The sequence below is a fragment of the Podarcis liolepis genome (genome assembly GCF_965112155.1).
Source record: "Podarcis liolepis genome assembly, chromosome: 2".
NCBI classification, from domain to species: Eukaryota; Metazoa; Chordata; class Lepidosauria; order Squamata; family Lacertidae; genus Podarcis; species Podarcis liolepis.
The window spans coordinates 126506244-126533307 of NC_139555.1; the positions used below are offsets into that span (position 1 = coordinate 126506244).

The 27064-nt window shown below is 47.6% G+C and overlaps 3 protein-coding genes and 1 long non-coding RNA gene across 9 annotated transcripts in view; 3 read left to right on the forward strand and 1 right to left on the reverse strand.

The window, feature by feature from the left end:
- Positions 1 to 27064, forward strand: part of LOC310702107 — a 281230-nt gene that overhangs the window by 246425 nt on the left and 7741 nt on the right. The gene's annotated exons all lie outside the window — the stretch shown is intronic.
- LOC310701896 (mamu class II histocompatibility antigen, DR alpha chain-like) overlaps positions 1 to 27064 on the forward strand; it is a 115434-nt gene that overhangs the window by 62933 nt on the left and 25437 nt on the right. The gene's annotated exons all lie outside the window — the stretch shown is intronic.
- The window catches only part of LOC310701389 (uncharacterized protein), a 171060-nt gene that overhangs the window by 11999 nt on the left and 131997 nt on the right, over positions 1 to 27064 (reverse strand). For 2 of the 3 annotated variants that reach the window (XM_083492174.1, XM_083492176.1), the window contains exon 1: positions 197 to 1259. The exons of the other annotated variant lie outside the window; for it this stretch is intronic. The gene's annotated coding sequence lies outside the window, so the exon portion shown is untranslated. Of the gene's footprint in view, positions 1 to 196; positions 1260 to 27064 lie in introns of those variants that run through there. 3 annotated transcript variants of the gene reach the window in all.
- Positions 14866 to 26514, forward strand: LOC310701246 (uncharacterized protein). 4 transcript variants are annotated; one of them, XM_083491836.1, is made up of 2 exons: positions 14866 to 15320; positions 22989 to 26514. In XM_083491836.1, exons 1-2 carry the CDS (start codon positions 15076 to 15078, stop codon positions 24892 to 24894), a joined length of 2151 nt encoding a protein of 716 aa, XP_083347962.1. In that variant the 5' UTR covers positions 14866 to 15075; the 3' UTR covers positions 24895 to 26514. The 4 variants fall into 4 exon arrangements, with proteins under 4 accessions (XP_083347962.1, XP_083347963.1, XP_083347964.1 ...); XM_083491837.1 differs by having other exon boundaries at positions 15257 to 15320; positions 21771 to 26514; XM_083491838.1 differs by having other exon boundaries at positions 15258 to 15320; positions 22970 to 26514.

The window sequence follows — 27064 nt, forward strand, 5'->3', positions numbered from 1 at the left end:
TGGCGGTGCTGCTGCTGCTGCCCAGGAGACCTTGCAGGTCTTGGGTCCCCCCTCCCCCCCCCCTGGGTCGGGGCCTGGATCGGGGCCCCTGTCGACGGGCCCCAGGGAGGGCGCTCTCCTTGCGGGGGGGTCTCTTCCTCCTCCTCCCCCCTTGTCCCCCCCTGTATTCCCCCCCCTTCTCTCCCTCCCCCTTTACCTCTTGGTCCTCCGCCTCCCTGGCTCCGGATTAGTCCGCTCTCCTTGTCTGCAATAAAAAGGGCGGCGGCGACGGGGGGAGGGGGGGCTCTTCAGCGACGCTCCTCCTCCTTTTCCGGTCAGGAAACTTCCGGCGCATTTCGCAGCGACACTTCCGGTTCCTTTTGGGATGCGCTTGCCCCTAGAGCTACGTCTATAGAGCAGCCCCTCCCTGTCTTGGGATGGGAAGAGGACGGGACGGCGCTGCCTCGGGGGCTCCATGGGGGCCTGGCCCCCCTCCCTCCTCCTCCCCACAGCAGGGGGCGAGATGGCGGCCAGGGGGGGGCATCATATCTGGGGGGGACCTGGGTTTGCGGGGAGAGAAGGAGGTGGTTCTCAATCTGCAAAGAGGGAGGCTGGGAGGGGAGGGGCTGAGTGAGGAGGAGGGAAGGGCTGCCCCTCCCCCTGTGGGTCAGGAGAGTGGGGGAGGGGCTGAGCCGGGGAAGCCAGGGGGGGTCCCTCCCCTCCCCCGCCCAGATTTGCCTCGCAAGGTCCTCTGTGAAGCCCAGAGATGGACCCAGCCTCGGGGGGTGGGAAGAGACATGGGGCTGCCTGAGAGAGAGAGAAGGGGCGCTTCCTTTCCTCCCCCCCTCCTCCCCCCAGGCTCTCCTGCGCCCAGAGACCCCCTTGGCCCGGCAGGGAGAGGGTGGGCTCCCCTTCCGCCATGAGAGGAGTGCAAGGGGGTTGTGAGGGGGGGGGAGAGAGAGACCCCTTTCTGGGAGAGACCCCTTTCTGCCCCCCTCCCAAGAGGGTCCCCGTCGTGTCTCTGAGGGAGGAGAGAGGAGGAGCCCCTCCCCCCGCTGCTGCTTCCCCTCAACGACTTTTCCCGCCTTTTCCCAACTTCCCGCCCTTCGGGATCTGAGCCTCGCCTCAGTTTCAGGCGCCAAGGAGGCAGATTCCCCGGGATCCCTGCTTTATGAGGGGATTTCTTCTCATTCGCCCTGATTTCTGCTCATATATCTGGCTTTTGGAGCTTCTCTCTGCTTCTTTAGAAAGAAGGCTGTATAAAACCCCCCTCACCACTGCCTGCATCCCATCTGATTTCTCCCCATTTGCTGTGTATAATTCTTCCTCCAGGACTGTTCTTCCTTCCTGGCTTCCCAACTAATAATTCTTCCCTCACTGCCCTTAAATAGCTGCTTGGGGTCTAGTTTGGGGCCTGCATAAAGAACCTCCTCTCTTTTCTCATTTTAGCTGTAGGTATAAATTCATGGCCAAAAGCCTTATTGATACACAATTTTCCATCCGATGCCTGCTTACTCGGAACAGTTACAGATAGGTAGCCGTGTTGGTCTGCCATAGTCAAAACAATTTTTTTCCCCCTTCCAGTAGCACCTTAAAGACCAACTAAGTTAGTTCTTGGTATGAGCTTGGTATGAGCTGAAGAAGTGTGCATGCACACGAAAGCTCATACCAAGAACTAACTTAGTTGGTCTTTAAGGTGCTACTGGAAGGGGGGGAAAATTGTTTTGCTTACTCGGAAGTAAGTCCTACTCTGCTCCCATGTGCGGAGCCAGGAGCTCAGGCAGTTCTGCTAGCAGGAGGCCAAAGGAGCCAGAGTGGTTTGCAACCAGGTGGTTTCCAAATGCTGCCCTTTTTGATACGTTTGCATTTATTCTTTTGCGTGGGGACTGGCCAAATTGAACGCCCCCCCCCTCCATTCAAAAGAAAGACTTGCAAAAGATTTCAAAGGCGCAATTTCCAAAAGATAATAATAATAATGATTTTTTTATTTATATCCCCGCCCTCCCCAGCCAAGGCCGGGCTCAGAGCGGCTTACAAGCAATAATAAAAACAAGATGAATGATTACAACTTAAAAACAAAAATAAAATACAACATTAAAATAATGGAACATTAAAATATTAAAATGTAGCCTCATTGCAGGAGAAGGAAAAGAAAAAAGAAAATGGGGGGGAGGGAATCAAATTGGCTCCAAGCCAAAGGCGAGGCGGAACAACTCTGTCTTACAGGCCCTGCGGAAAGAAATCAGATCCTGCAGGGCCCTGGTCTCATGAGACAGAGCGTTCCACCAAGTTGGGGCCAGTGCTGAAAAGGCCCTGGCTCTGGTTGAAGCCAATCTAACTTCCTTAGGGCCTGGGACCACTAGGGTGTTGTTATTTATGGACCTTGAGGCTCTCCGTGGGGCATACCAGGCGAGGCGGTCCCGTAGGTACAAGGGTCCTAGGCCGTGAAGGACTTTAAAGGTCAAAAGCAGCACCTTAAATCTGACCCTGTACTCCACCGGGAGCCAGTGCAGCTTGTAAAGCACTGGATGAATATGCTCCCATGGCAGAGACCCCGTGAGGAGCCTCACTGCAGCATTCTGTACCCGCTGGAGTTTCTGGGACAGCTTCAAGGGCAGCCCCGCATAGAGCGAATTACAGTAGTCAAGCCTGGAGATGACTGTCGCATGGATCATTGTGGCCAGGTCGGGGCGGGAAAGGTAAGGGACCAACTGCTTGATGCGGCGAAGGTGGAAAAATGTCGCCTTGGCTGTTGCTGTAACTTGCGCCTCCTTGGAAAGGGAGGCGTCAAGGATTACACCCAAACTCTTAACGGAAGGCAATGGCACTAACTGGGCCCCCTCAAGAGAAGGGAGTTGGTCCCTCATCCCCATACCATCCCGACCCAGCCATAGGACCTCTGTCTTCGAAGGATTTAGTTTCAATCGGCTCCCACGAAACCATCCAGCCACAGCTTCCAAGCATCTGGTCAGTGTGTCCGGGGCCGAGTCAGTTTGGCCATCCATCAGCAGATAGAGCTGAGTGTCATCAGCATATTGGTGACAGCCCAGCCCAAAGCTCCGGATAATCTGGGTAAGGGGGCGCATAAAGATGTTTAAAAGCATCGGGGAGAGAATTGCGCCCTGTGGCACTCCACACACCAAGGAGTGGCGTGACGACATTTCCCTCCCTAGTGCCACCCTCTGTCCCCGACCAGAGATAAAAGAGCACAACCAGTTATGGGCTATGCCCTGTATCCCCACGTCTGCGAGGTGATGGTCCAGAAGATCATGATCGACCATGTCAAAGGCTGCTGACAAATCTAAAAGGATCAGCAGCCCTGACCCGCCTCGATCCAGTTGTCTACGGATATCATCTGTTAGGGCAACCAGAGCCGTCTCCGTCCCAAAACCAGGACGGAAACCGGACTGAAATGGATCTAATGCCGATGTTTCCTCCAGAAACCTACCAAGCTGTTCAGCAACCGCTCTCTCAATTACCTTACCCAGGTATGGAAGATTTGAAACTGGGCGGTAATTGGATAGGTCTAAGGGATCTAATGAAGTTTTCTTTAAGAGTGGACGCACCACTGCTTCCTTCAGTTCCCCTGGGAATGTCCCCGTGTCAAGGGACAAATTGATAATTTCAACCAGGGGGGTCCGCGCAACATCTGGACACTCCCTAATCAGCCAAGATGGGCACGGATCAAGGAGGCAGGTGGTGGGCCTACCAACTTGGAGGAATCTATCCACATCAGTAGGGAGTATCCGATCGAAATGGTCCAACACTGGACCTGAAGTCAGTCGAGGGGCCTCCAGTTCAGTTACTGTATCTAAATTGGCAGGGAGGTCACGGCGGAGCAACAGGACTTTCTCCGCAAAAAAAGCTCGCGAATGCCTCACAGCTGTGGGTCGAATTTGTGCTTAAATTTGGTTGTCCTCCTAAGGACGTTATTGACCTAATTATTCTAAAAAGTTGTGCCGGGCGAGAGCTAGCGGATGCAATGGAAGCTGCAAAGTAAGATTTCTTAGCAGCTTTCATAGCCATCTCATAGGCTTTCATAAGCGTCCTATAAGATGTTCTTGAGGCTCCGTCACGAGTCCGTCGCCATACTCGCTCTAGCCGTCTGAGATCCCGCTTCATTTTCCGGAGCTCCTCAGTAAACCAAGGGGCCCGGTTTCGACGGGGTCGCAGAGGGCGCTTAGGCGCGATCTCATCAATGGCTGCCAAGAGCCGGTTATTCCAGTCCTCAACAAGGTCATCTAATGAGTCGCCAGGAGGAGCAGGGTTCCGCAAGGCTTGTCGGATCAGGATCCATCAGTTTTCGCGGACGAGCCCAAATAGGTTCGCCACCCGAGCCGGGGAGGAGCGGGAAGTCAATCTTGGCTTTCAGGGCGTAGTGATCAGACCATGGCACTTCCACAGCAGGGAGCATGATCACATCTATGCCAGCCCCAAAGATCAGATCCAGCGTGTGGCCTGCTTGATGAGTGGGGCCCAAAACAACCTGGGAGAGCCCTAGTGTTGCCATGGAAGTCACTAGGTCCAGAGCCTGTGAGGAGGGAGCGGCATAGGCATGGACGTTGAAGTCTCCTGAAACCAGTAGGTTTGGGAACTCCAAGGCCCAGCCCGCCACCACCTCCAGCAAGTCTGACAGGGTGGCTGCAGGTGTGCTGGGTGGTCGGTACACCAGCCAGACAGCCAAGCTCTCCTTGGTGCCCCACACGAGACCAACACATTCAATGCTGGAGATCATTGGTGATGGCAGAGCTCTGAAAGAGCAATCCTCCCAGAATAACAACGCTACTCCTCCCCCCCGACCCACAGTCCGCGATTGATGGAGGACAGAGAAACCTGGGGGTGTTATCTCATGTAGGGAGACTACTTCACCTTCCCGTACCCAGGTCTCCGTCACACAAGCCAGGTCAATCCCCTGCGAGACAAAAACGTCACGCATGGTGGTGGTTTTGTTGCCTATGGACCTGGCATTGCACAGCACCAATGACGGAGGTGTGTAATCCTTGCTCTCCCTACCCTCATCCCTTGGGATGGGGCGTAGATTGGAAGGGGTTCAAGGATCACTGCATCTCGAAACCCTTCACCGATAGAGATATCTAGCCCCACCACCATTCCTCCCTAGCCCTTCAATTATGGAAATCCCAGATCCCATACTAGCCTCCCCAGTAAATGGGTAACATCCCCTCAATAACAAGTCATCCTTGGGCCAGGACTCATGGGTCAAAATGGTATGGGAAAGAGGTGGAGGTTTGATAGGGTAAGTATCCCTAGAAGATAAAACCCAACCAACCGCACACCAAGCGGGGGGGGGGGGGACAGTCCCATGGTGTTTCATTGTCAATCCCCCTCTCCCTCCTGGGTTAATTGGAGGATTGTTGGTTCTATCTGTGGCTGTGGAAGTATTAATGAGGTATGTGTTATAAAATGTGGATCACTGGCCAACAAAGAGCCAGGTTCGAATTCGGAAGATCTGTCCATCCTGTCTCGCCAGGAGTACAGTAGAGAAGGCTGATCATTCTGGTAAGTTTTTGGAACATTAGGCAAAGGCACTATCAAGGGAAGTAATAGTGCCACTGTATTCTGCTCTGGTCAGACCTCACCTGGAGTACTGTGTCCAGTTCTGGGCACCACAGTTCAAGAAGGACACTGACAAACTGGAACGTGTCCAGAGGAGGGCAACCAAAATGGTCAAAGGCCTGGAAACGATGCCTTATGAGGAACGGCTAAGGGAGCTGGGCATGTTTAGCCTGGAGAAGAGGAGGTTAAGGGGTGATATGATAGCCATGTTCAAATATATAAAAGGATGTCACATAGATAGAGGAGGGGAAAAGGTTGTTTTCTGCTGCTCCAGAGAAGTGGACACGGAGCAATGGTTCCAAACTACAAGAAAGAAGATTCCACCTAAACATTAGGAAGAACTTCCTGACAGTAAGAGCTGTTCGACAGTGGAATTTGCTGCCAAGTAGTGTGGTGGAGTCTCCTACTTTGGAGGTCTTTAAGCAGAGGCTTGACAACCATATGTCAGGAGTGCTCTGATGGTGTTTCCTGCTTGGCAGGGGGTTGGACTCGATGGCCCTTGTGGTCTCTTCCAACTCTATGATTCTCTGATTCTCTGATTCTAAGGTCCAGATGTAGAATTGGTGCTGGATATCTCCAGATTGTCAGCAACATAGAATTCTTTATGTGTTGTTGCCATAGAAATATCGGAGGCGCCAAATTCCTCATCTAATTTGGTGTCGTTTGAAAAGGGAACAGGGAGTTGCACTGATGTCTTTCGATGGGATAAAGAGCTGTTGGACGTCTTTAAATATTGTGCTCTAGGCTCTACTGTCCTTATATTTTGGGTAGTCTTTATACTCATTAGCCTCTTCTTCAGGTCTTGTAATTCTAGGCTTACAGAGTTCTTTTCTTCCTTCGGGCAATTAGTATTTCTAGTGTTGAGCTTGGTTTCCTTTATCCGCATTAGCTTTGACTCTATGCAAGGGACCAATTGCCTCCTTGTTTCGTCTTTAAATACCCTCACTGGGCGGAGAGAATGGAACCACCATAGGGTATCCTTTATCTCCATGAGTCGAGATGGGAGGGTTGATGACCTAAAGGTCATAAATAGGCGCATGGTGTTTCTCAAGGTAGGCAGGAAGTGGAAATTTTCTAGATCTACATTTCGGTAATGGTAATTCAGGAGCTGAGACAAGGACATAGTAATTTGTCTGCGGTTCATCCACCTATGAGTGTATCGGTGAATCTCAAGCATTATCTGGTTCATTTGCAAGACTTGACAGGACCTCACTTCATCCATAGTTTGAGTTGGTGAGTTGTTAACAGAGTCATTTCTTATCATCCTTTTAAGCCCTTGGGCATTTAAAAGGGAGGAACTAGTATCCAATTGTTTCTCAATGTTAACTATTCTGGTGAGGATTTCATCCAGTCTTTGGAGAACCAGAACCATAGTTTCTTTTTTATATATATAAATATTTATTAAGTTTCAGAAAAGACAACAAACATAAGAAAAAAACCCAAAAACAGATACACAAAAATACAAAATACATAAGTAAAAAGAAAAAATAGTTTCAAAAAAGAAAAGAAAAAACACATTTTAAGAAAAAAGAAGAAAAAACACAAAAATCCCTCTTTTACTTCTCATCTTTGATTCACTTATTTCCTTGACTTCCTCACATCTCCCTTTTTTGTATCCCTGTTGAAAATTAATTCAGCAAATTCATATCCAATTTATTTGTCTAATCATCCATCCAATCTTATTTTTAACCTCGTTGCTAGTACCCCTTCAGTTCATTTCAATGCCATTAACTTTCAAAAATTTTACAATATTTCTGTAAATAAATTTTAAATTTCTTCCAATCTTCTTCCACCAACTCTTCTCCCTGGTCTCGGATTCTGCCAGTCATTTCCGCCATCTCCATATATTCTATTACTTGCATCTGCCATTCTTCCAGGGTGGGTAGGTCTTAAATTTCCCAATATTTTGGCCATTTAGTCTCCATATTAAGTTTTTTCAAAGCCTTCGCTTCCATAGGTGAGAGCCACCTTGGGGTTTTACTTTCCAGAAAATCTTTATATCTCGACCATACATTAAACAATGCCTTCCTGACAATATGGTTTTTAAAGGCCTTGTGTATTTTAACCTTGCCATACCACAAATATGCATGCCACCCGAATACATTATCATAACCTTCAAGATCTAAGATGTCTGTGTTCTCAAGAAGTAGTCATTCCTTCAACCAGCAAAAAGCTGCTGATTCATAGTAGAGTTTGAAATCTGGCAGGGCAAACCCCCCTCTATCTTTAGCATCCGTTAGTATCTTAAATTTTATTCTGGGCTTTTTGCCCTGCCAGATAAATCTAGAAATATCTCTTTGCCACCTCTTGAAACAATCCATCTTGTCAATAATTTGCAAAGATTGAAACAAAAACAGCATTCTCGGCAATACATTCTTCTTAATAACAGCAATTTGACCTAGCAAGGAAAGCTTCAAGTTTGTCCAAATTTCCAAATGTTTTTTTCAGTTCTGACCAGTATTTTTCATAATTGTCTTTAAATAAATTAACATTCTTAGAAGTCATATTCACCCCCAGGTATTTTACCTTCTTTACCAATGTTAAGTCTGTCTCCTTCTGAAACCTTTCTCTCTCAGTCGGAGACAATTTTTTTTCCAAAACTTTGGTTTTTGTCTTGTTTAACTTAAATCCTGCCACTTGACCGAAATCCTGGATTAATTCTAGTGCCCTCTTAGTGCTAGCTATTGGCTCCTGTAATGTCAAAACAAGGTCGTCTGCAAAAGCTTTAAGTTTGTAATGTTTAACTCCGACCTGAATACCCTGTATCAAGTGGTCCCTTCTTATCATGTTTAGCAAAACTTCCAGGACTGAAATAAAAAGTAATGGGGAAATTGGGCAGCCTTGTCGTGTTCATTTCTCAATCCTAAACTCTTCTGTCACCACATTATTAACTATCAGTTTAGCCTTTTGCTCAGAGTAAATCACACCTATACCATTTTCAAAATTTTGTCCTACCCCCATCCCCTGAAGATTTTTCTTCATAAAGCTCCAAGAGATATTGTCAAAGGCTTTCTCCGCGTCTACAAATATCAAAACTGCTTCTGTATTGATATTCACTTGTAACTTTTCCAAAATATTAATTATATTCCTCATATTATCGGATAAGTGTCTACCAGGGAGACACCAGGGAGGCCTGGTCTTTATGTATCATTTCAGCCAATACTTTTTTCAATCTTTTAGCCAAAATGTCTGCAAAAATTTTGTAATCCACATTTAAAAGGGATATGGGACGGTAGTTCTTAAGTTGTGTCTTCTCAGTCTCATTTTTCGGTATAAGTGTGATATATGCTTCTTGCCACGACTCTGGCGCTTTTTCCCCCTCCATAATTTCATTACAAACCTCCCTTAGTGGTTGAATTAAATAGTCTTTCAGAGTTCTATAATATTTGGAGGTTAGTCCATCAGGCCCTGGGGATTTGCCTAGTTGCATATTCTGAATGGCACCTTCCACCTCTTGTTCTGTTATTTTATAGTTCAAAAACTATTTATTTTCTTGAGAAATTTTTTGTAATCCATTAATTTTCAAAAATTGGTCAATTTCAATCTCATTCTGTGGCCCTTGTGTGTAAAGTTGTTTGAAGTATCTCTGAAAACAACTTCTTATCTCCTGTGGATTCTGTATGTTCTTTCCATCAACTTCAAGGTTAGTTACCGTGTTCAATTTTTGTCTCTTCTTCAACTGCCATGCTAGCAACTTCCCACATTTATTTGCTGAATCAAAAGTCTTTTGTCTCATCTGTTTAATTTTCCATTCTATTTCTTTATTTATCATTTTCATATATTGTACTTGATGTAGCTTAATTTCTCTTAAGATCTCTTGTGACTTCAGTTTGGATCTAAGTTTCCTCTCTCCTTCTCTTATTTTTCCCAATATCTTTTCTTTTTTCTCCTCTTGAATTCTCTTTTTTATTGCATTTTGTTGAATCAGAAATCCTCTCATTACAGCTTTGCTAGTGTCCCAAATTACTCTTTTTTCCACAGAAGTCTTCAAATTTATCTCAAAATAGTCTCTCATAATTTTTTGGGCCTTCTTAATAATTTCCTGATCTCTAAACAAGGTGTCATTCATCCTCCATCTGAAGGAGCCAGTCGATGTTACTTTCAATTCCATTTTCACAGGGTTATGGTCGGAGCAAGTTTCTTCAGAAAAGAAGGTTCCCTCTCTGCCTAGGGGGTTCTTAGTTCTCCAAGTATCAATCAAGTCCATATTGTCTGTCATTTCAAAAAAAGGTTTCGGTAGTCTTCCATCTTTAGTTACCACTTGTCTTTCTGATTTATCCATATTTGTCGAAACCACTCCATTCATATCTCTGAGCATGATGATTTTGTAATCCATAAAGTCCAACAGTGTCTCATGCAGTTTCTTAAAAAATTCTGATTTCCCCTCATTTGGTGCATATATCCCTACAATCAAAAAGTTCTCTCCTTGAAATTGTATCTCAATTGCCACAAATCTTCCTTGATCATCTTTAAAAACAAATTTGGGTAGTAGGCTTTCTTTTGCATAAATCACGACTCCTCTCTTTTTAACTTTATCTGATGAAATAAATTCTTGACCTAATCTTTTGTTAATTAAAACTTTTCTATGTGATCTGGTCACGTGAGTTTCTTGCAAACAAATCAAGTCCAATTTCTCCTTTTTCAGCAAATGAAAAATTTTCTTCCTCTTATCAGGGGAGTTCAGCCCTCTAATGTTCCAACTTAATACCTGCAGAGACATTGTGTAGTTATTCTGTTCCTCCAACTGCTCCCAGTAGTTTTTCTTGGTCTGTTGGTGGTCTCGCTTTCTCTAGTTTGTCCGGTCCCAGTGGTAACTTTGCTGTGTCCAAAGCTCCTGGCTTTGGTATCTTCGGTTCTCCTTCCTCTGACTCTTTCCGTAAATGTTCCTCGTGGTCTTTCAAAAATCTCTCTTTATCTTCCTCTGATCTTATTCTCACTTTTTTCCCTTTATAGGTAAAGGACAAACCCTGGGGGAACTCCCACCTGAAAATGATGCTATTTCTTCTTAACAAATACACCAAGTCTCCGTATTTGGCCCTGAGGTCCAAAAGATGTTTTGGGGTGTCTTTATAAATCTCAATCCTGGAGTCCTCTATCTCCAGTGATTTCTTGTAGTGCAGGCTCAATATTTTGTCTCTCTCTTCCTTGGATCTGAGTGTAATCAAACAATCTCTTGCTCTATTCTTTTTTCCTTTACCACCTTTGCCAAATCTAAAGGCCGTCACTATCTTAAAATCTTTATCCTGGTCCAGGCCCCAGAATTCTTCAAATTCCTGTGTCAAATATTCACTCAAATTCTCTTCTTCCAATTCTGGGACCGCTCTGATCCTTAAGTTGGCCTGTTTATCTCTAACTTCAAATAAAGACAATTGCGTCTTGTGGTCTTCTAGTTGTCTATTGATTGGCTGAATCTTTCCTTCTACTTCCAATACCTTTTCTTTAGCGTCCTCTGCAATCCTTCTTGTCAATTTAGATTCCTGCAGCAGCCTATCGATGGCCTGTGTTAGAACTGATAGTTGTAGTATTTAAATCAATTTTAGCTGACAACTTTTCCAATGCTCCAAAGATTTTTATCTAATGATGCATTAAGTGTCTCATCAGAGCCCCCACCTTTTGCCCCAGATTGGCCAGTTTCTTCCTTTTCTATAGTTGGAGGGGCTACAATTGATTGTCTTCGCTGCTGCAGCCTAGTTTTTACTCTTGGAGGTTTTTCCTGGGGGTTTTCCTGAGGTTGAAGTTGATCCATTACTTTATCTCCCTAAAGGTCACTCTCACAGTCAAATTCTTTGTTATGGGAGAAGTTTCCTAGCCAGCTGCAATGGAAAAACCCCAGTTATAACACAGACCTCCTCTAGTCAAAACAAAAAAAATTCCTTCCTGTAGCAGGTTTTTTTTTGCGTTTTTTTTTTTACTATGGCAGACCAACACGGCTACCTATCTGTAACTAGACCTCCTCTAGGGGAGCTTGGCAACAATGTTCACTTTAAAATGGATTGCTTCTATATACAATAGTATCCTTCAGTCAAAGGCAACAGTTACAAAGAGAGTCTCTCAAAATTTCCAATTCAAAAACAGAGTAACCATATAATGTAGCAATAAACGGTGCAGGGCTTTCCTTGCTGTTTCTGGCAGCCCAATAGCAGGGATTGAGCGGTGGTCTTAATTTCCTCCCTTTTTTTCCTTTTAAATAACAAGTTTCTTCTTCCCCCCAACTTTAAGGGGGGTTCTTTCTACAGGCATTGGAATTAAGCTCCTTATATCTCCACTTTCCCTGGTTCTTAGCATCCAAAGTCTTTGCTTTGATCCTATTTACAAAATCGGAAGACGGACTTCCCTTTTGCGCCTTCCCGCTTCAGAGCCAAATTCAAGTTCTTGTGCCGATCAAAGGAAGCAAGTCCCTTGATCCCCCGTTTTTATCAAGTTCTTACTCACGGGTTGTAGTTTAAAGCCGAATTTTCAAAAGAAGAAAGGTCAGCGCTCTCCGGCATCAGCTGTGCAGCTTCACTCCGCAGAAGTAGCGATTAACTCTCAGCACCGCGTCACACACCCTGTCCTGTTCCGGGGCTTTTTTCCAAGCCCCTTCTCAAAGCGGGGGGAGCGCAAAGGTGCCCGCCGAGTCCCACGGTCGCAGGCTTCACCCGCCTGCGGTTTTTGGAAGGGTCCCCGCTTCGCTGTAGCGGGTAGACCCGATTTCTGTGGAGCTTCCCCTTCTTACTCAGAAGGAGTCCGCCATTGCCGATGGCGCCGCCTCCAGAAGTCCAGAACCATAGTTTCTGCAGACAACATGCAAATCTCTTGGTAGGGGAGCGTATCCCGAATTGGTTGAAAGCAGGCTCCTCTGATATCTTGTTCTAGAGGCATGGGTGGGTCAGCGTTAGGAGTGGGAGGAATCCCTCCTGCTCCTGCCCTCTTGGACGGATTAGCTTTTTCTGGGAGGAGGGGGGTCGGGTCATTGACATCCTCCTTAAGGGGGGGTGAGGTTCCCCCAACATTGTCACTCACTGTTTGTTCTATTTGCTCCGTTTTTCTCGGTTTCCTCAACCCGCTCTGTTTCTGAGCCAGGGCAGATAGCGTTGGCTCTCTGCCGATTCTTTGTTTTAGAGGAATTGTGAGTCTCAATAATGGTCTTCTGGCTCTTTGCACCTCGTTTTCTCCTTCCAGCAGGCATTCACTTTTCATGCGAAAAGTGGCTCTGAATCTGAAAGTCCCAGTCCCAAATCTTAATCCTGCCACCCTAAGATATTATAAGCAAGCCCCACATTCCTCTTTCCACCTGCAATAGGGAGGTTAGAACAACACTTAATACCCGGCAGGGATCATAAGAGCCAGAATTGCTTAATATTGCAGGGAGAGAGAGAAAAAGTGGATTTGAAATGACCAAACCACAAGATGAAAAGTCTCCCTCCTAAATGAGGGAAGGGGGAGGCATGGGGGGGGGGCTTTTGAAGTCTCCCTGCTGGCAAGGGAATTCCAGAGCAATGACACCACTGTCTTGTCTGGAATCCCTCACTGCCTCATCTCCAGCAGGAAGGGGGATTTCCAGACTGGGACCCTTCACTCTTAGGGGGAGGTGCTGGGGCCTGGGCAGCTGGATGGATGGACATCAGCCTGCAGAAATGCACACCCCCGCTTCCTTTCACAGGACTGTTGTGGTGTTGCTTGTGTGTGACAAGGCAACACTCAAGAACAGTTCCCACCAACCAACATGACATCATTTCTTCACTGCCCACAAGAAGGCGATCTTTCCTCTACACATGGTAGAATCCTAGAATTGTCAAGTTGGAAGGGACCACGAGGGTCATCTAGTTCAGCCCCCTACAATGCAGGAATATTTTGCCCAAAGTGGGGCTCAAACCCCCGACCCATAGATTCAGAGTCTCATGCTCTACTGACTGAGCTCTAAAAGGGAGTTTCCATTCAAGCAGAGCCCAGAATAATTAGGGGTGCCATATTTCAAAAAGGGAAAACCAGGACCCCCGAAAACTGTAGAGCTTTTATTTAGACAAGGCCCCAAATAAACGCCAAAAAAGCCCATGAGTTTTCGACTGACTTGTCTTAAATTCAGGACAAAGTGCCATCTTTTGGAAATTCCGCCTTTGAAATCTTTTGCAAGTCCTTCTTTTGAATGGGGTGGGGGGTTTCAATCTGGCCAGTCCCCACGCAAAAGAATAAATGGAAACGTATCAAAAAGGGCAGCATTTGGAAACCACCCTGGTTGCAAACCACTCCGGGTCCTTTGGCCTCCTGCTAGCAGAACTGCCTGAACTGCTGGCTCCGCACATGGGAGCAGAGTAGGACTTACTTCCGAGTAAGCAGGCATCAGATGGAAAATTGTGTATCAATAAGGCTTTTGGCCGTGAATTTATACCTACAGCTAAAACGAGAAAAGAGAGGAGGTTCTTTATGCAGGCCCCAAACTAGACCCCAAGCAGCTATATAAGGACAGTGAGGGAAGAATTAATAGTTTGGAAGTGACACTGCCAGGAAGGAAGAACAGTCCTGGAGGAAGAATTATACACAGCAAATGGGGAGAAATCAGACTTTTACATACTGTATGGGCTGCAGGCAGTGGTGAGGGGGGGTTTTATACAGCCTTCTTACTAAAGAAGCAGAGAGAAGCTCCAAAAGCAAGATATATGAGCAGAAATCAGGGCGAATGAGAAGAAATCCCCTCATAAAGCAGGGAGCCCGGGGAATCTGCCTCCTCTGCGCCTGAAACTGAGGCGAGGCTCAGATCCCGAAGGGCGGGAAGTTGGGAAAAGGCGGGAAAAGTCGTTGAGGGGAAGAAGCAGCGGGGGGAGGGGCTCCTCCTCTCTCGCCCCTCAGAGACACGACGGGGACCCTCTTGGGAGGGGGGCAGAAAGGGGTCTCCCCCCCTCACAACCCCCTGGCACTCCTCTCATGGCGGAAGGGGAGCCCACCCTCTCCCTGCCGGGCCAAGGGGGTCTCTGGGCGCAGGAGAGCCTGAGGGGAGGAGGGGGGAGGGGAGAGGAAGCGCCCCTTCTCTCTCTCTCAGGCAGCCCCATGTCTCTCCCCCCCCCCCCGAGGCTGGGTCCATCTCTGGGCTTCACAGAGGACCCCCCCCCTGGGCTGGGGGGGGGAGGGACCCCCTTGGCTTCCCCGGCTCAGCCCCTCCCCCACTCTCCTGACCCACAGGGGGAGGGGCAGCCCTTCCCCCCTCCTCACTCAGCCCCTCCCCCACTCTCCTGACCCACAGGGGGAGGGGCAGCCCTCCCCCCCTCCTCACTCAGCCCCTCCCCCGCTCTCCTGACCCACAGGGGGAGGGGCAGCCCTTCCCTCCTCCTCACTCAGCCCCTCCCCCACTCTCCTGACCCACAGGGGGAGGGGCAGCCCTTCCCTCCTCCTCACTCATCCTCTTCCCTCCCAGCCTCCCTCTTTGCAGATTGAGAACCACCTCCTTCTCTCCCCGCAAACCCAGGTCCCCCCCAGATATGATGCCCCCCCCTGGCCGCCATCTCGCCCCCTGCTGTGGGGAGGAGGAAGGAGGGGGGCCAGGCCCCCATGGAACCCCCGAGGCAGCGCCGTCCCGTCCTCTTCCCATCCCAACACAGGGAGGGGATACTCTATAGACGTAGCTCTAGGGGCAAGCGAATCCCAAAAGGAACCGGAAGTGTCGCCGCGAAATGCGCCGGAAGTTTCCAGGAAAGGGGAGGAGGGGCGTCAGTGGAGAAACCCCCCCGCCGCCCTTTCTATTGCAGACAAGGAAAGCGGACTAATCCGGAGCCAGGGAGGCGGAGGACCAAGAGGTAAAGGGGGAGAGAAGGGGGGGGATAGAGGTGGGGGGAATGAGAGGGGGAGGAAGATACCCCCCCCTAAGGAAAGCGCCCTCCCTGGGGCCCGTCGACAGGGGCCCCGATCCAGGCCCCGACCCAGGGGGGGGAAGGGGGGACCCAAGACCTGCAAGATCTCCTGGGCAGCAGCAGCAGCAGCCCCGCCAGACTCCCCTTTCTCTTTCCTGGGGGGCCGAGAGATGCTCAGCTGCCCTGGCGGGAAGGGGAAGGAGGAGCCCAAGCAGGGCTGGGGGTGGGGCTGAGGCCCCCCATTCTCCCGGTTTGCCCCTGGCAGGAATCCCTGGGGTCGTGGGGCGCCTGGCTGGGTCCCCAAGAGACCAGCTGAGCTTGTTCTGGGGATAAGCTTTCGTGTGCATGCACACTTCTTCAGATTGGACAGTCTTCTACCTGAAATTTGGGAAACACTTTCTCTTTCCTTGCAATAATATCTCTTTCAAACTGTGAACTTTCAGTCCAAAAACCTCTCCCTTTATCTTGTCCAAACAAGATGATTTGATGGTATTGAAACCAATCCGCCATCACACCTCCCACCTCATCCTGTTTATTCAGTTTTATTTTTTCTTCCGAAAAGTCCGAAAGATCTCTGTAAGTTACCCATTGCTTCTTCCGTATTGCATTTTTTAAAAAGCTGTTGCTTTTGTGGGTTGGAGCCAAAGAGGTGTTTTTCTTTCCAAAAGATTATTATATTTATCCCATACTGTAAAAATGATTTTCTGAATAACTTGATTCATAGAGCTCTTGTTTTAGTTTCATCCTGCCATAAATAAGCATGCCAACCAAACATATTCTTACGACCTTTGTTATAAGAAAAAACCTGTTCCTTTCCCCTTATGGGGTATCCAAGAGCCCATATAGTCCTTAAGTGGGTTCCATATAGGTAGGAGAAAATAACAGAGGCCAACCAGAGTATATGGAGAAGCAAAGCGGCTAGTAAGCCTGATCTTTATTGCAACAGTGTCCCCCCCCCTCACTACAACCAGGAGGGAGGTGTGCAAGGCCTTATATAGTCTTTTGCAATTGCCCACCCAAGACCACCCCCCCCAAATATCATACAGAAGGAGACTGTCTACAGCAGGAATACATCACAGGAGGCGGTCTACAGCAGAAAACCTGTCCCCAAGGATACCTGTTAATGGTCACTAACTGCATTATCTGGGCAGCCTGGGCATTCTTTTGTGATGGTAAATACTTTAGTTCCTGAATCCAGGTCACAGGCCCACCCTGTTCATCCCTCCTTAAGGCAGTATTTGTAAGCACAAAGACAATGGGAAGGCTTCCATTTGCCTCCTTTCCTGCAGAGGAATATTTGAGTACGTTTCTGAGCACAATTCAAAGTGTTGGTGCTGACCTTTCAAGCCCTAAATGGCCTCAGTCCTGTATACCTGAAGGAGCGTCTCCACTCCCATCGTTCAACCTGGACACTGAGGTCCAGCTCCAAGGGCCTTCTGGCGGTTCCCTCCCTGCGAGAAGTGAGGTTACAGGGGACCAGACCATTGCCCTGTGGAACGCCCTCCCATCAGATGTCAAGAAATTAAGCAGCTATCTTACTTTTAAAAGACATCTGAAGGCAGCCCTGTTTAGGGAAGTTGTTAATATTTCATGCTTTACTGTTTTTAACACTCGATTGGGGAGTGATTGAGGAAACTCAGCCAGATGGGCAGGGTATAAATAATAAATTATTATTATTATTATTATTATTATTATTATTATTATTATTATTATTATTATAGGTCTGTGGTGCTTGATGTTTAGGCATAGTAAATATTAGAATTTAATTAGAACTTGTGTGTTATAGCGGGAATATGTTATAAGATGGTCTCCTTGAATTTTAGAAAGGGAGTTATGTAAAGGGTTTTTCGTGTTTGATCCGTGTTTCTGTGTAAATGCTGTGTGTCAGACTGAGAATGTCATCAGGAAGGTCTAGGAAAGGGTCACCTGCTTCTGAGCATCAGAAATGAGCATGGAAAGAGTTAATATCATTAACCTACCCGAATCGGCCCCCACCCTTTGTAACAAGCAGCTGTAGTTCTTTTGGGATTTAATATCGGCTCATGAAAAGTTGGGCACATGACCCAGAAAGCTGCCTGGCTCCATCCGTCTGGAGGCGGAGATATGTACCACACGCCATAGTCGAATTCGGCTGGACATGCCATGGGAAAGCAGAAGGGGCAACCAAGGAAGGGGGACACGGCCAAAGAAACCTGCTCTCACACAAGTGCCCCCCCACCAATTCCGTAACATTAGCAAAGCCCAAGTTCAAACACCAGCCCCTATTTAAAAGAGGCCCCCGTAATGACACACTGGACTGCCCTTTATGGTTGCCGTAAGTTACTGTCCAGGGACGCGGGTGGCACTGCGGGTTAAACCACAGAGCCTAGGGCTTGCTGATCAGAAGGTTCGAATCCCCGTGACAGGGTGAGCTCCCCTTGCTCGGTCCCTGCTCCTGCCAACCTAGCAGTTCGAAAGCACGTGCAAGTGCAAGTAGATAAATAGGTACCACTCCAGCGGGAAGGTAAACGGCGTTTCCGTGCGCTGCTCTGGTTCGCCAGAAGTGGCTTAGTCCTGCTGGCCACATGATCCAGAAGCTGTACGCCGGCTCCCTCGGCAAATAAAGTGAGATGAGAACCGCAACCCCAGAATCGGCCATGACTGGACCTAATGGTCAGGGGTCCCATTAGCTTTAAGTTACTCTCTAAGTCCCAAAAGTGTGTAGCAACTCCGGTCTACTTTGCAGGGCTGTTGTAACAGGGACATCCTACGCCTCGGCCCTGCCTTCCCCCCCCCATCGGGAAATGGGTGTGAAACTGACCGGACCCCCCCTCTCCCGGCAAGGGATTAAAAGAGATGAAGGGGGGATGTCACCTGCCTGCCCCGGAGGGCTTTTTCCCAGTAAGGGGGGGGTCTCTTTCCCTGCTGCCTCCGGGGATTGAACCCGGGACTTTCTCAGGAGAGAAACAGGAAAACGGAGCTTGTTTGGAAGGAGGAGAATTTGTCTCTCCTGGGAGGGAGGGGCCACTCATTCCCCCCCCATCAGTGAGCTCCGCTTCCTAGAGAGGCAGGGAGGTTTGGAGGGGGTAAGGGGGGAGGGGAGGGGCCTGATCCACATTCCCGGAAGAGGAGCAGCTCTGCAGAGGAGGAGGGAAAAGAGGTGCGAAATATATCTATATATTGGGGGGGGGGAGAGAGACTGATGAGTCCATGGAAGGGTTAATGGGGGCGAGAGAGGCCGGGATGAAGACCTCCCCCCCCTCCTGGGATGGGGAGAGATTTGGCAGGAAGCTGAGCCGACCAGGGGTCCTCTGGGGAAAGGGGTCCCTCGGGGGTGGAGGGAGGAAGTGGGAAAAATTTGTCCCCCCAGATAAGACTCCCATCATCCCTGGCCAGGGAATATGAAACTGATTTGAAGATTGGTTTCTTCTTTACACATTATTATTATTATTATTATTATTATTATTATTATTATTATTATTATTAATTACCTTCAGGTAGACACACCACTGGTTTCATCTTCTTACTTTTCTTTCCCACAATGGATGGATGTTGCTGTTTAGTCGTTCAGTTGTGTCCGACTATTCGTGACCCCCTGAACCAGAGAACGCCAGGCACTTCTGTCTTCCACTGCCTCCCGCAGTTTGGTCAAACTTATGCTGGTAGCTTCAAGAACACTGTCCAACCATCTGTCGTCTCCTTCTCCTTGCGCCCTCCATCTTTCCCAGCATCAGGGTCTTTTCCAGTCCAGGGAGTCTTCTCTTCTCATGAGGTGGCCAAAGTCTTGGAGCCTCAGCTTCAGGATCTGTCCTTCCAGTGAGCACTCAGGGCTGATTTCCTTAGGAATGGAGAGGTTTGATCTTCTTTCAGTCCATGGGACTCTCAAGAGTCTCCTCTAGCACCAGAATTCAAAAGCATCCATTCTTCGGCGATCAGCCCTCTTTATGGTCCAGCTCTCACTTCCATACATCACTACTGGGAAAACCAGAGCTTTAACTATACGGACCTTTGTTGGCAAGGTGATGTCTGTGCTTTTTAAGATGCTGTCTAGGATTGTCATTCCTTTTCTCCCAAGGAGCAGGCGTCTTTTAATTTTGTGGCTGCTGTCACCATCTGCAGTGATCATGGAGCTCAAGAAAATAAAATCTCTCACTGCCTCCATTTCTTGCCCTTCTGTTTGCCAGGGGGTGATGGGCCCAGTGGCCATGGTCTTCGTTTTTTTGATGTTGAGCTTCAGACCATATTTTGTGCTCTCCTCTTTCACCCTCAATAAAAGGTTCTTTAATTCCTCCTCACTTTCTGCCATCAGGGTTGTGTCATCTGCATATCTGAAGTTGTTGATATTTCTTCCGGCAATCTTAATTCCGGCTAGGTATTCATCCAGCCCAGCCTTTCGCATGATGAATTCTGCATATAAGTTAAATAAGCAGGGAGACAATATACAGCCTTGCCGTACTCCTTTCCCAATTTTGAACCAATCAGTTGTTCCATATCCAGTTCTAACTGTAGCTTCTTGTCCCACGTAAAGATTTCTCAGGAGACAGATGAGGTGATCAGGCACTCCCATTTCTTTAAGAACTTGCCATAGTTTGCTGTGGTTGACACAGTCAAAGGCTTTTGCATAGTCAATGAAGCAGAAGTAGATTTCTTTCTGGAACTCTCTAGCTTTCTCCATAATCCAGCGCATGTTTGCAATTTGGTCTCTGGTTCCTCTGCCTCTTCTAAATCCAGCTTGCACTTCTGGGAGTTCTCGGTCCACATACTGCTTGAGCCTACCTTGTAGAATTTTAAGCATAACCTTGCTAGCGTGTGAAATGAGTGCAATTGTGTGGTAGTTGGAGCATTCTTTGGCACTGCCCTTCTTTGGGATTGGGATGTAGACTGATCTTCTCCAATCCTCTGGCCACTGCTGAGTTTTCTAAACTTGCTGCCATATTGAGTGTAGCACCTTAACAGCATCATCTTTTAAAATTTTAAATAGTTCAGCTGGAATATCATCACTTCCACTGGCCTTGTTATTAGCAGTGCTTTCTAAGGCCCATTTGACTTCACTCTCCATGATGTCTGCCTCAAGGTCAGCAACCACACTACCTGGGGTGTACGAGCCATCCATATCTTTCTGGTATAATTCCTCTGTGTATTCTTGCTACCTCTTCTTGATGTCTTCTGCTTCTGTTAGGTCCTTACCACTTTTGTCCTTTATTATGGTAATCTTTGTACGAAATGTTCCTTTCATATCTCCAATTTTCTTGAAGAGATCTCTGGTTCTTCCCATTCTGTTGTTTTCCTCTATTTCTTTGCATTGCTCGTTTAAGAAGGTCTTCTTGTCTCTCCTTGCTATTCTTTGGAAATCTGCATTCAATTTCCTGTATCTTTCACTATCTCCCTCGCATTTTGCTTGCCTTCTCTCACCCACTATTTGTAAGGCCTTGTTGGACAGCCACTTTGCTTTCTTGCATTTCCTTTTCATTGGGATGGTTTTAGTTGCTGCCTCCTGTATAATGTTACAAGCCTCCATCCATAGTTCTTCAGGCACTCTGTACACCAAATCTAAATCCTTAAACCTGTTCCTCACTTCCACTGTGTATTCATAAGGGATTTGACTTAGATTGTATCTTACCAGCCCAGTGGTTTTTCCTACTTTCTTCAGTTTAAGCTTGAATTTTGCTATAAGAAGCTGATGATCTGAGCCACAGTCAGCTCCAGGTCTTGTTTTTGCTGACTGTATAGAGCTTCTCCATCTTTGGCTGCAGAGAATATAATCAGTCTGATTTCGATGCTGCCCATCTGGTGTTGTCCATATGTAGAGTCGTCTCTTGTGTTGTTGGAAAAGCATGTTTGTGATGTCCAGCTTGTTCTCTTGACAGAACTCTTAGCCTTTGCCCTGCTTTGTTTTGATCTCCAAGGCCAAACTTGCCAGTTATTCCTTTTATCTATTGATTCCCTACTTTAGCATTCCAATCCCCTATAATGAGAAGAACATCCTTCTTTGGTGTCACTTCTATAAGGTGTTGTAAGTCTTCATAGAATTGGTCGATTTCAGTTTCTTCAGCACCCGTACTTGGTGTATAAACCTGGATTACTGTGATGTTAAAAGTTCTGCCTTGGATTCATATCGAGATCATTCTATCATTTTTGAGATTGCATCCCAGTACAGCTTTCGCCACTCTTTTGTTGACTATGAGGGCCACTCCATGTCTTTTATGGGATTCTTGCCCACAGTAGTAGATATGATGGTCATCCGAACTGAATTCGCCCATTGCCGTCCATTTTAGTTCACTGATGCCCAGGATGTCAATATTTATCTTGCCACTTCATTTTTGACCACATCCAACTTACCCAGGTTCATGGTTCTTACATTCCGGGTTCCTATGCAATATTTTTCTTTACAGCATTGGACTTTGCTTTCACTTCCAGGCATATCCGCAACTGAGCGTCCTTTCGGCTTTGGCCCAGCCGCTTCATCAGCTCTGAATCTACTTGTACTTGCCCTCCGCTCTTCCTCAGTAGCATGTTGGACGCCTTCTGACCTGAGGGGCTCGTCTTCCAGCGTCATAACTTTTATATGCCTGTTGTCTTTGTCCATGGAGTTTTCTTGGCAGGTATACTGGAGTGGCTTGCCGGTTGTTCCTCCAGGTGGATCACGTTTGGTCAAAACTCTCCACCATGACCTGTCCATCTTGGGTGCCCTGCTCGGTATAGTTCATAGCTTCTCTGAGTTATTTGAGCCCCTTTGCCACGGCAAGGAAGTGATCCATGAAGGGGACAATGGGTATTATTCACCTTTAATACTCACCTTTTTCAGTGTCACACATATTTTTATCTTGTGATCTTCAGATGAAGAGAGGTATACAAATGTAATAAATAATTCCCAGTTGGAGCAGAGCTAGAATATCCAGAAGCCCTTGGCCACCCACGGCCAAGGAGGAAGAACAGTGAGAGAGGCCTGAACAGGGAATCTCTGCTAAGATAAGCCAGTGTCAGGAGGCGGGTGCGAGACATGGCGGCATATAATTAGTATAAATCATAATTGGGGTGGGTGTCTCAGTCTGGCCTTCCCAGCAGTCAGGCTCCAGCTGCTTTCCTTCTGCATCTCCAGCTCTCTCCATTCAATAATGCAAAGCTGAGAGATGGAGGTCCAGCCCCAAGAACATTCACCAACTGAGCACTCCTTCAACCGACCACAAGCACAAAGCCTTGTCACTAGACTTACATATGGGTCTTCCAAAATGGTCAGTATGGACATCCTGAGGCCAAAGGGACTGTGCAGGTGATTAATAAACATCTAGAGGTCGAAGGGGACAAAATGTGGCCCAAGGGGTGGAGGATTATAGTGCAGAAGATGAAGAACATCATGATGAACTTAGGACCCTGAGGAATATTGGAACATACAGCAGCTCCCTTTCCTGTGAGAAACCACTTTTTATAAAACGTAAAGCCCACAGTTCAACCGTATTCTAAGATAATGCTGCTCCATTAACAATAATTAAGGGTTATAAAAGGCTGGTGGTGCATGACCATTATTTTACATTATTTCATTTGCCTTTCCTAAAAATTTGGAACGTATGGAGGACAACACGTTAAAATAAGAGCAGGTGCTAATTGATGTGTAATAGTCCTTTGTTCTCTTCCTAGAAAACAAAAAGGATTTTCTCCCTACCCCTCCCTATTGAAAGAAGACAATAGAGAAGCCAATCAGAATTCTGGTGGGCCATGTCTAATGGGAATAACGAAGAAACCATTTAAATGCATGGAGTGTGAAAACAAAGAACATAAACAATTTGAAAGTATGGAGTGTGGAAGGAGCTTCACCGACAGTGGAAACCTTAGAAAACATCAATGGTCTCACACAGGGCAGAAACCATTTAAATGTATGCAGTGTGGAAAGAGCTTCAGTCAGAGTGGAGACCTTAGAATTCATCAACGGACTCACACAGGAGAGAAACCATTTCAATGCATGGAATGTGGAAAGAGCTTCACTACTAGTGGACACCTTAGAATTCATCAACGGACTCACACAGGGGAGAAACCATTTAAATGCATGGAGTGTGGAAAGAGCTACAGTCAGAGTGGAAACCTTAGAATTCATCTACGGACTCACACAGGGGAGAAACCATTTAAATGTACGGTGTGTGGAAAGAGCTACAGTCAGAGTGGAAACCTTAGAATTCATCAACGGAGTCACACAGGGGAGAAAACATTTAAATGTATGGAGTGTGGAAAGAGCTTCAGTCAGAGTGGAGACCTTAGAATTCATCAACGGACTCACACAGGGGATAAACCATTTAAATGCATGGAGTGTGGAAAGAGGTTCAGTCAGAGTGGACACTTTAGAATTCATCAACGGACTCACACAGGGGAGAAACCATTTCAATGCATGGAGTGTGGAAAGAGCTTCACTGAGAGTGGAAAACTTAGAATTCATCAACGGACTCACACAGGGGAGAAACCATTTAAATGCATGGAGTGTGGAAAGAGCTTCAGTCAGAGTGGACACTTTAGAATTCATCAACGGACTCACACAGGGGAGAAACCATTTCAATGCATGGAGTGTGGAAAGAGCTTCACTGAGAGTGGAAAACTTAGAATTCATCAACGGAGTCACACGGGGGAGAAACCATTTCAATGCATGGAGTGTGGAAAGCGCTTCAGTCAGAGTAGATACCTTAGAATCCATCAACGGAGTCACACAGGGGAGAAACCATTTAAATGTATTGAGTGTGGTAAGAGCTTCAGTTGGAGTGGAGACCTTAGAATTCATCTACGGACTCACACGGGGGAGAATTCATTTAAATGCGTGGAGTGTGGAAAGAGCTTCACTACTAGCGGAAGCCTTAGAATTCATCTCCGGACTCACACAGGGGAGAAACCATTTAATTGCATGGAGTGTGGAAAGAGCTTCACTTATAGTGGACACCTTAGAATTCATCAACGGACTAACACGGGGGAGAATTCATTTAAATGCGTGGAGTGTGGAAAAAGCTTCACTACTAGCGGAAGCCTTAGAATTCATCTCCGGACTCACACAGGGGAGAAACCATTTAAATGCATGGAATGTGGAAAGAGTTTCACTGGTAGTGGATACCTTAGAATCCATCAACGGACTCACACAGGGGAGAAACCATTTAAATGCATGGAGTGTGGAAAGAGTTTCACTGATAGTGGATACCTTAGAATTCATCAACGGAATCACACAGGGGAGAAACCATTTAAATGCATGGAGTGTGGAAAGAGCTTCAGTCAGAGTGGACACCTTAGAATTCATCAACGGACTCACACAGGAGAGAAACCATTTGAATGCATGGAATGTGGAAAGAGCTTCACTACTAGTGGAAACCTTAGAATTCATCAACGGACTCACACAGGAGAGAAACCATTTCAATGCATGGAGTGTGGAAAGAGCTTCACTGATAGTAGACATCTTAGAAAACATCAACGAACTCACATAGGGGAGAAATCATTTCAATGCATGGAGTGTGGAAGGAGCTTCAGTACAAGTGGAGTTCTTACAAAACATCAACAAACTCATACAGGGGAGTAACAATATAAGTCCTAGGGAAGTGGACAGAGGTTCAGTTGTAGTGGAAGTCTTACAAACCACCAAAAGACTCCGAGGGGTAAGAGCTGTAAGAGTGGAAACACCTACAGGCCATCAATTAAAGAAGAGAAAGGGTTTAAATAGAAGGAGTGTGGATCCTGATTTGGTTATTATGCAACACTTTTTAGACTGTGGAACCTTTTTCTCTCCGAGTCGACACTTTCTTTCACATCAATAACAGGAAATCAGTCTTAATTGCATGCAGTGTATGTGAGCTTCTGTTGTTTGTATGTAACGCGGTCTAGACATTTATTTAAAGTAATGAAGGTAACATTTCACATTAGTAAGCATAATATAATATTTAATGTGAATCTGTAGTGTTGCTGCTGAATGAGGGTGGACTGAGAGTGAGCTGGTGTTGGTGTTTGGTGGAGGGAGTTGGAAATGTTTGTATCTGGGAATGGAGAGTTTCTCAAAGTGGAGCTGAGACTGGTGGTCTTGCATGAGGAGGGAAGGGGGCACAGGGAAGAAGGGGCCGTACCAGAGCATCTCAAAGCAATGTGCTGGGGGGCGGGAACCATGGTGACACAAGTGTGTGTAGAATGCTATCCCCAAAATGAAACTGTAAGGATGTGTATAATGGGGAAGGAGGTTCAGGCAGGTCCCCAACCCAGAGTGCTAAGGGTCAGCTTCCTCCAAATCCACCTTTGCGACTGGACATGTTCTGAGGGCAGTGATGGCGAACCTTTTGGAGACGGAGTACCCAAACTGCAACGCAAAACCCACTTTTTCATCACAAAGTGCCAACTATTGCAATGCACTCTGTGTGGGGCTACCTTTGAAGGTGACCCGGAAACTACAACTAATGCAGAATGCGGCAGCTGCACTGGTGACTGGGAGCGGCCGCTGAGGCCACAGAACACAGGTCTTGAAAGGCCTAAATTGGCTCCCAGTAGGTTTCCGAGCACAATTCAAAGCGTTGGTGCTGAACTTTAAAGCCCTAAATGGCCTCGGTCCAGTATACCTGAAGGAGCATCTCCACCCTCGTCGGTTCTGTCCAGACACCGAGGTCCAGCGCCAAGGACCTTCTGGCAGTTGTCTCCCTGTGAGAAGGCAAGTTACAGGGAACCAGGCAGAGGGCCTTCTTGGTGGTGGCACCCGCCCTGTGGAACACCCTCACACCAGATGTCAAAGAGAACAACTACCACCAGACTTTTAGAAGACATCTGAAAGCAGCCCTGTTTAGGGAAGCTTTTAACGTTTGATGCATTATTGTAATCTAATATTTTGTTGGAAGCCGCCCAGAGTGGCCCAGCCAGATGGGCAGGGTATAAATAATAAATTATTATTATTACTATAACGCGGCAATTCTACCTGTATACAGTGGTACCCCGCAAGACGAACGCCTCGCGAGACGAAAAACTCGCAAAACGAAAGGTTTTTTCGTTTTAGAGTTGCCTCGCAAGACGAATTTCCCTATGGGCTTGCTTCGCAAAACGAAGCTTGCCCCGGGGACAGCGGGTCTTCTCTTTTGAAGCAAGGGGCGGCGGGGAGAAGCGATCTTCTCCCCGCAGCCCCAGGTCCGGGGACAGCGGGAAGCGCTTCCCGCTGCCCCCGGACCTCTTTTGAAGCTAGGGGCTGCGTTGAGATCGCTTCTCCCGGTGCTCCGAAGCCGGGCGGGGGGGAGGGAACACCTGCCCCCACCGCCTGGCTTCGGAACGCTGCTCCGAAGCGAGGCGGGGGGCGGGAACACCTGCCCCAGCCGCCCCGCTTCGGAACGCTGCTCCGAAGCGGGGCGGGGGGGCGGGAACACCTGCCCCAGCCGCCCCGCTTCGGAACGCTGCTCCGAAGCGGGGCGGTGGGGCGGGAACCTCTCACCCCGCCGCCCAGCATCGGAACGAGGTCCTGGACCTCTTCTGAAGGCAGGCGGGGGCAAAAGTCTTTGCTCCCCCCGCCTGCCTTCCCGGGACAGCGGAGACTTCTCCGCTACCCCGGGCAATCTTAAAATGCTGGCGGGCGGGAGCGAAGCGTTCGCTGCCGACCCCCAGCATTTTAAAATCTCCCCGGGGCAGCGGAGACTTCGCTCCCGCCTGCCAGCATTTTAAACTCGCCCCGGGACAGCAGGGGCTTTTAAAATGCTGGCGGTCGGCAGCAAAGCCCTCCTGTCCCCGGA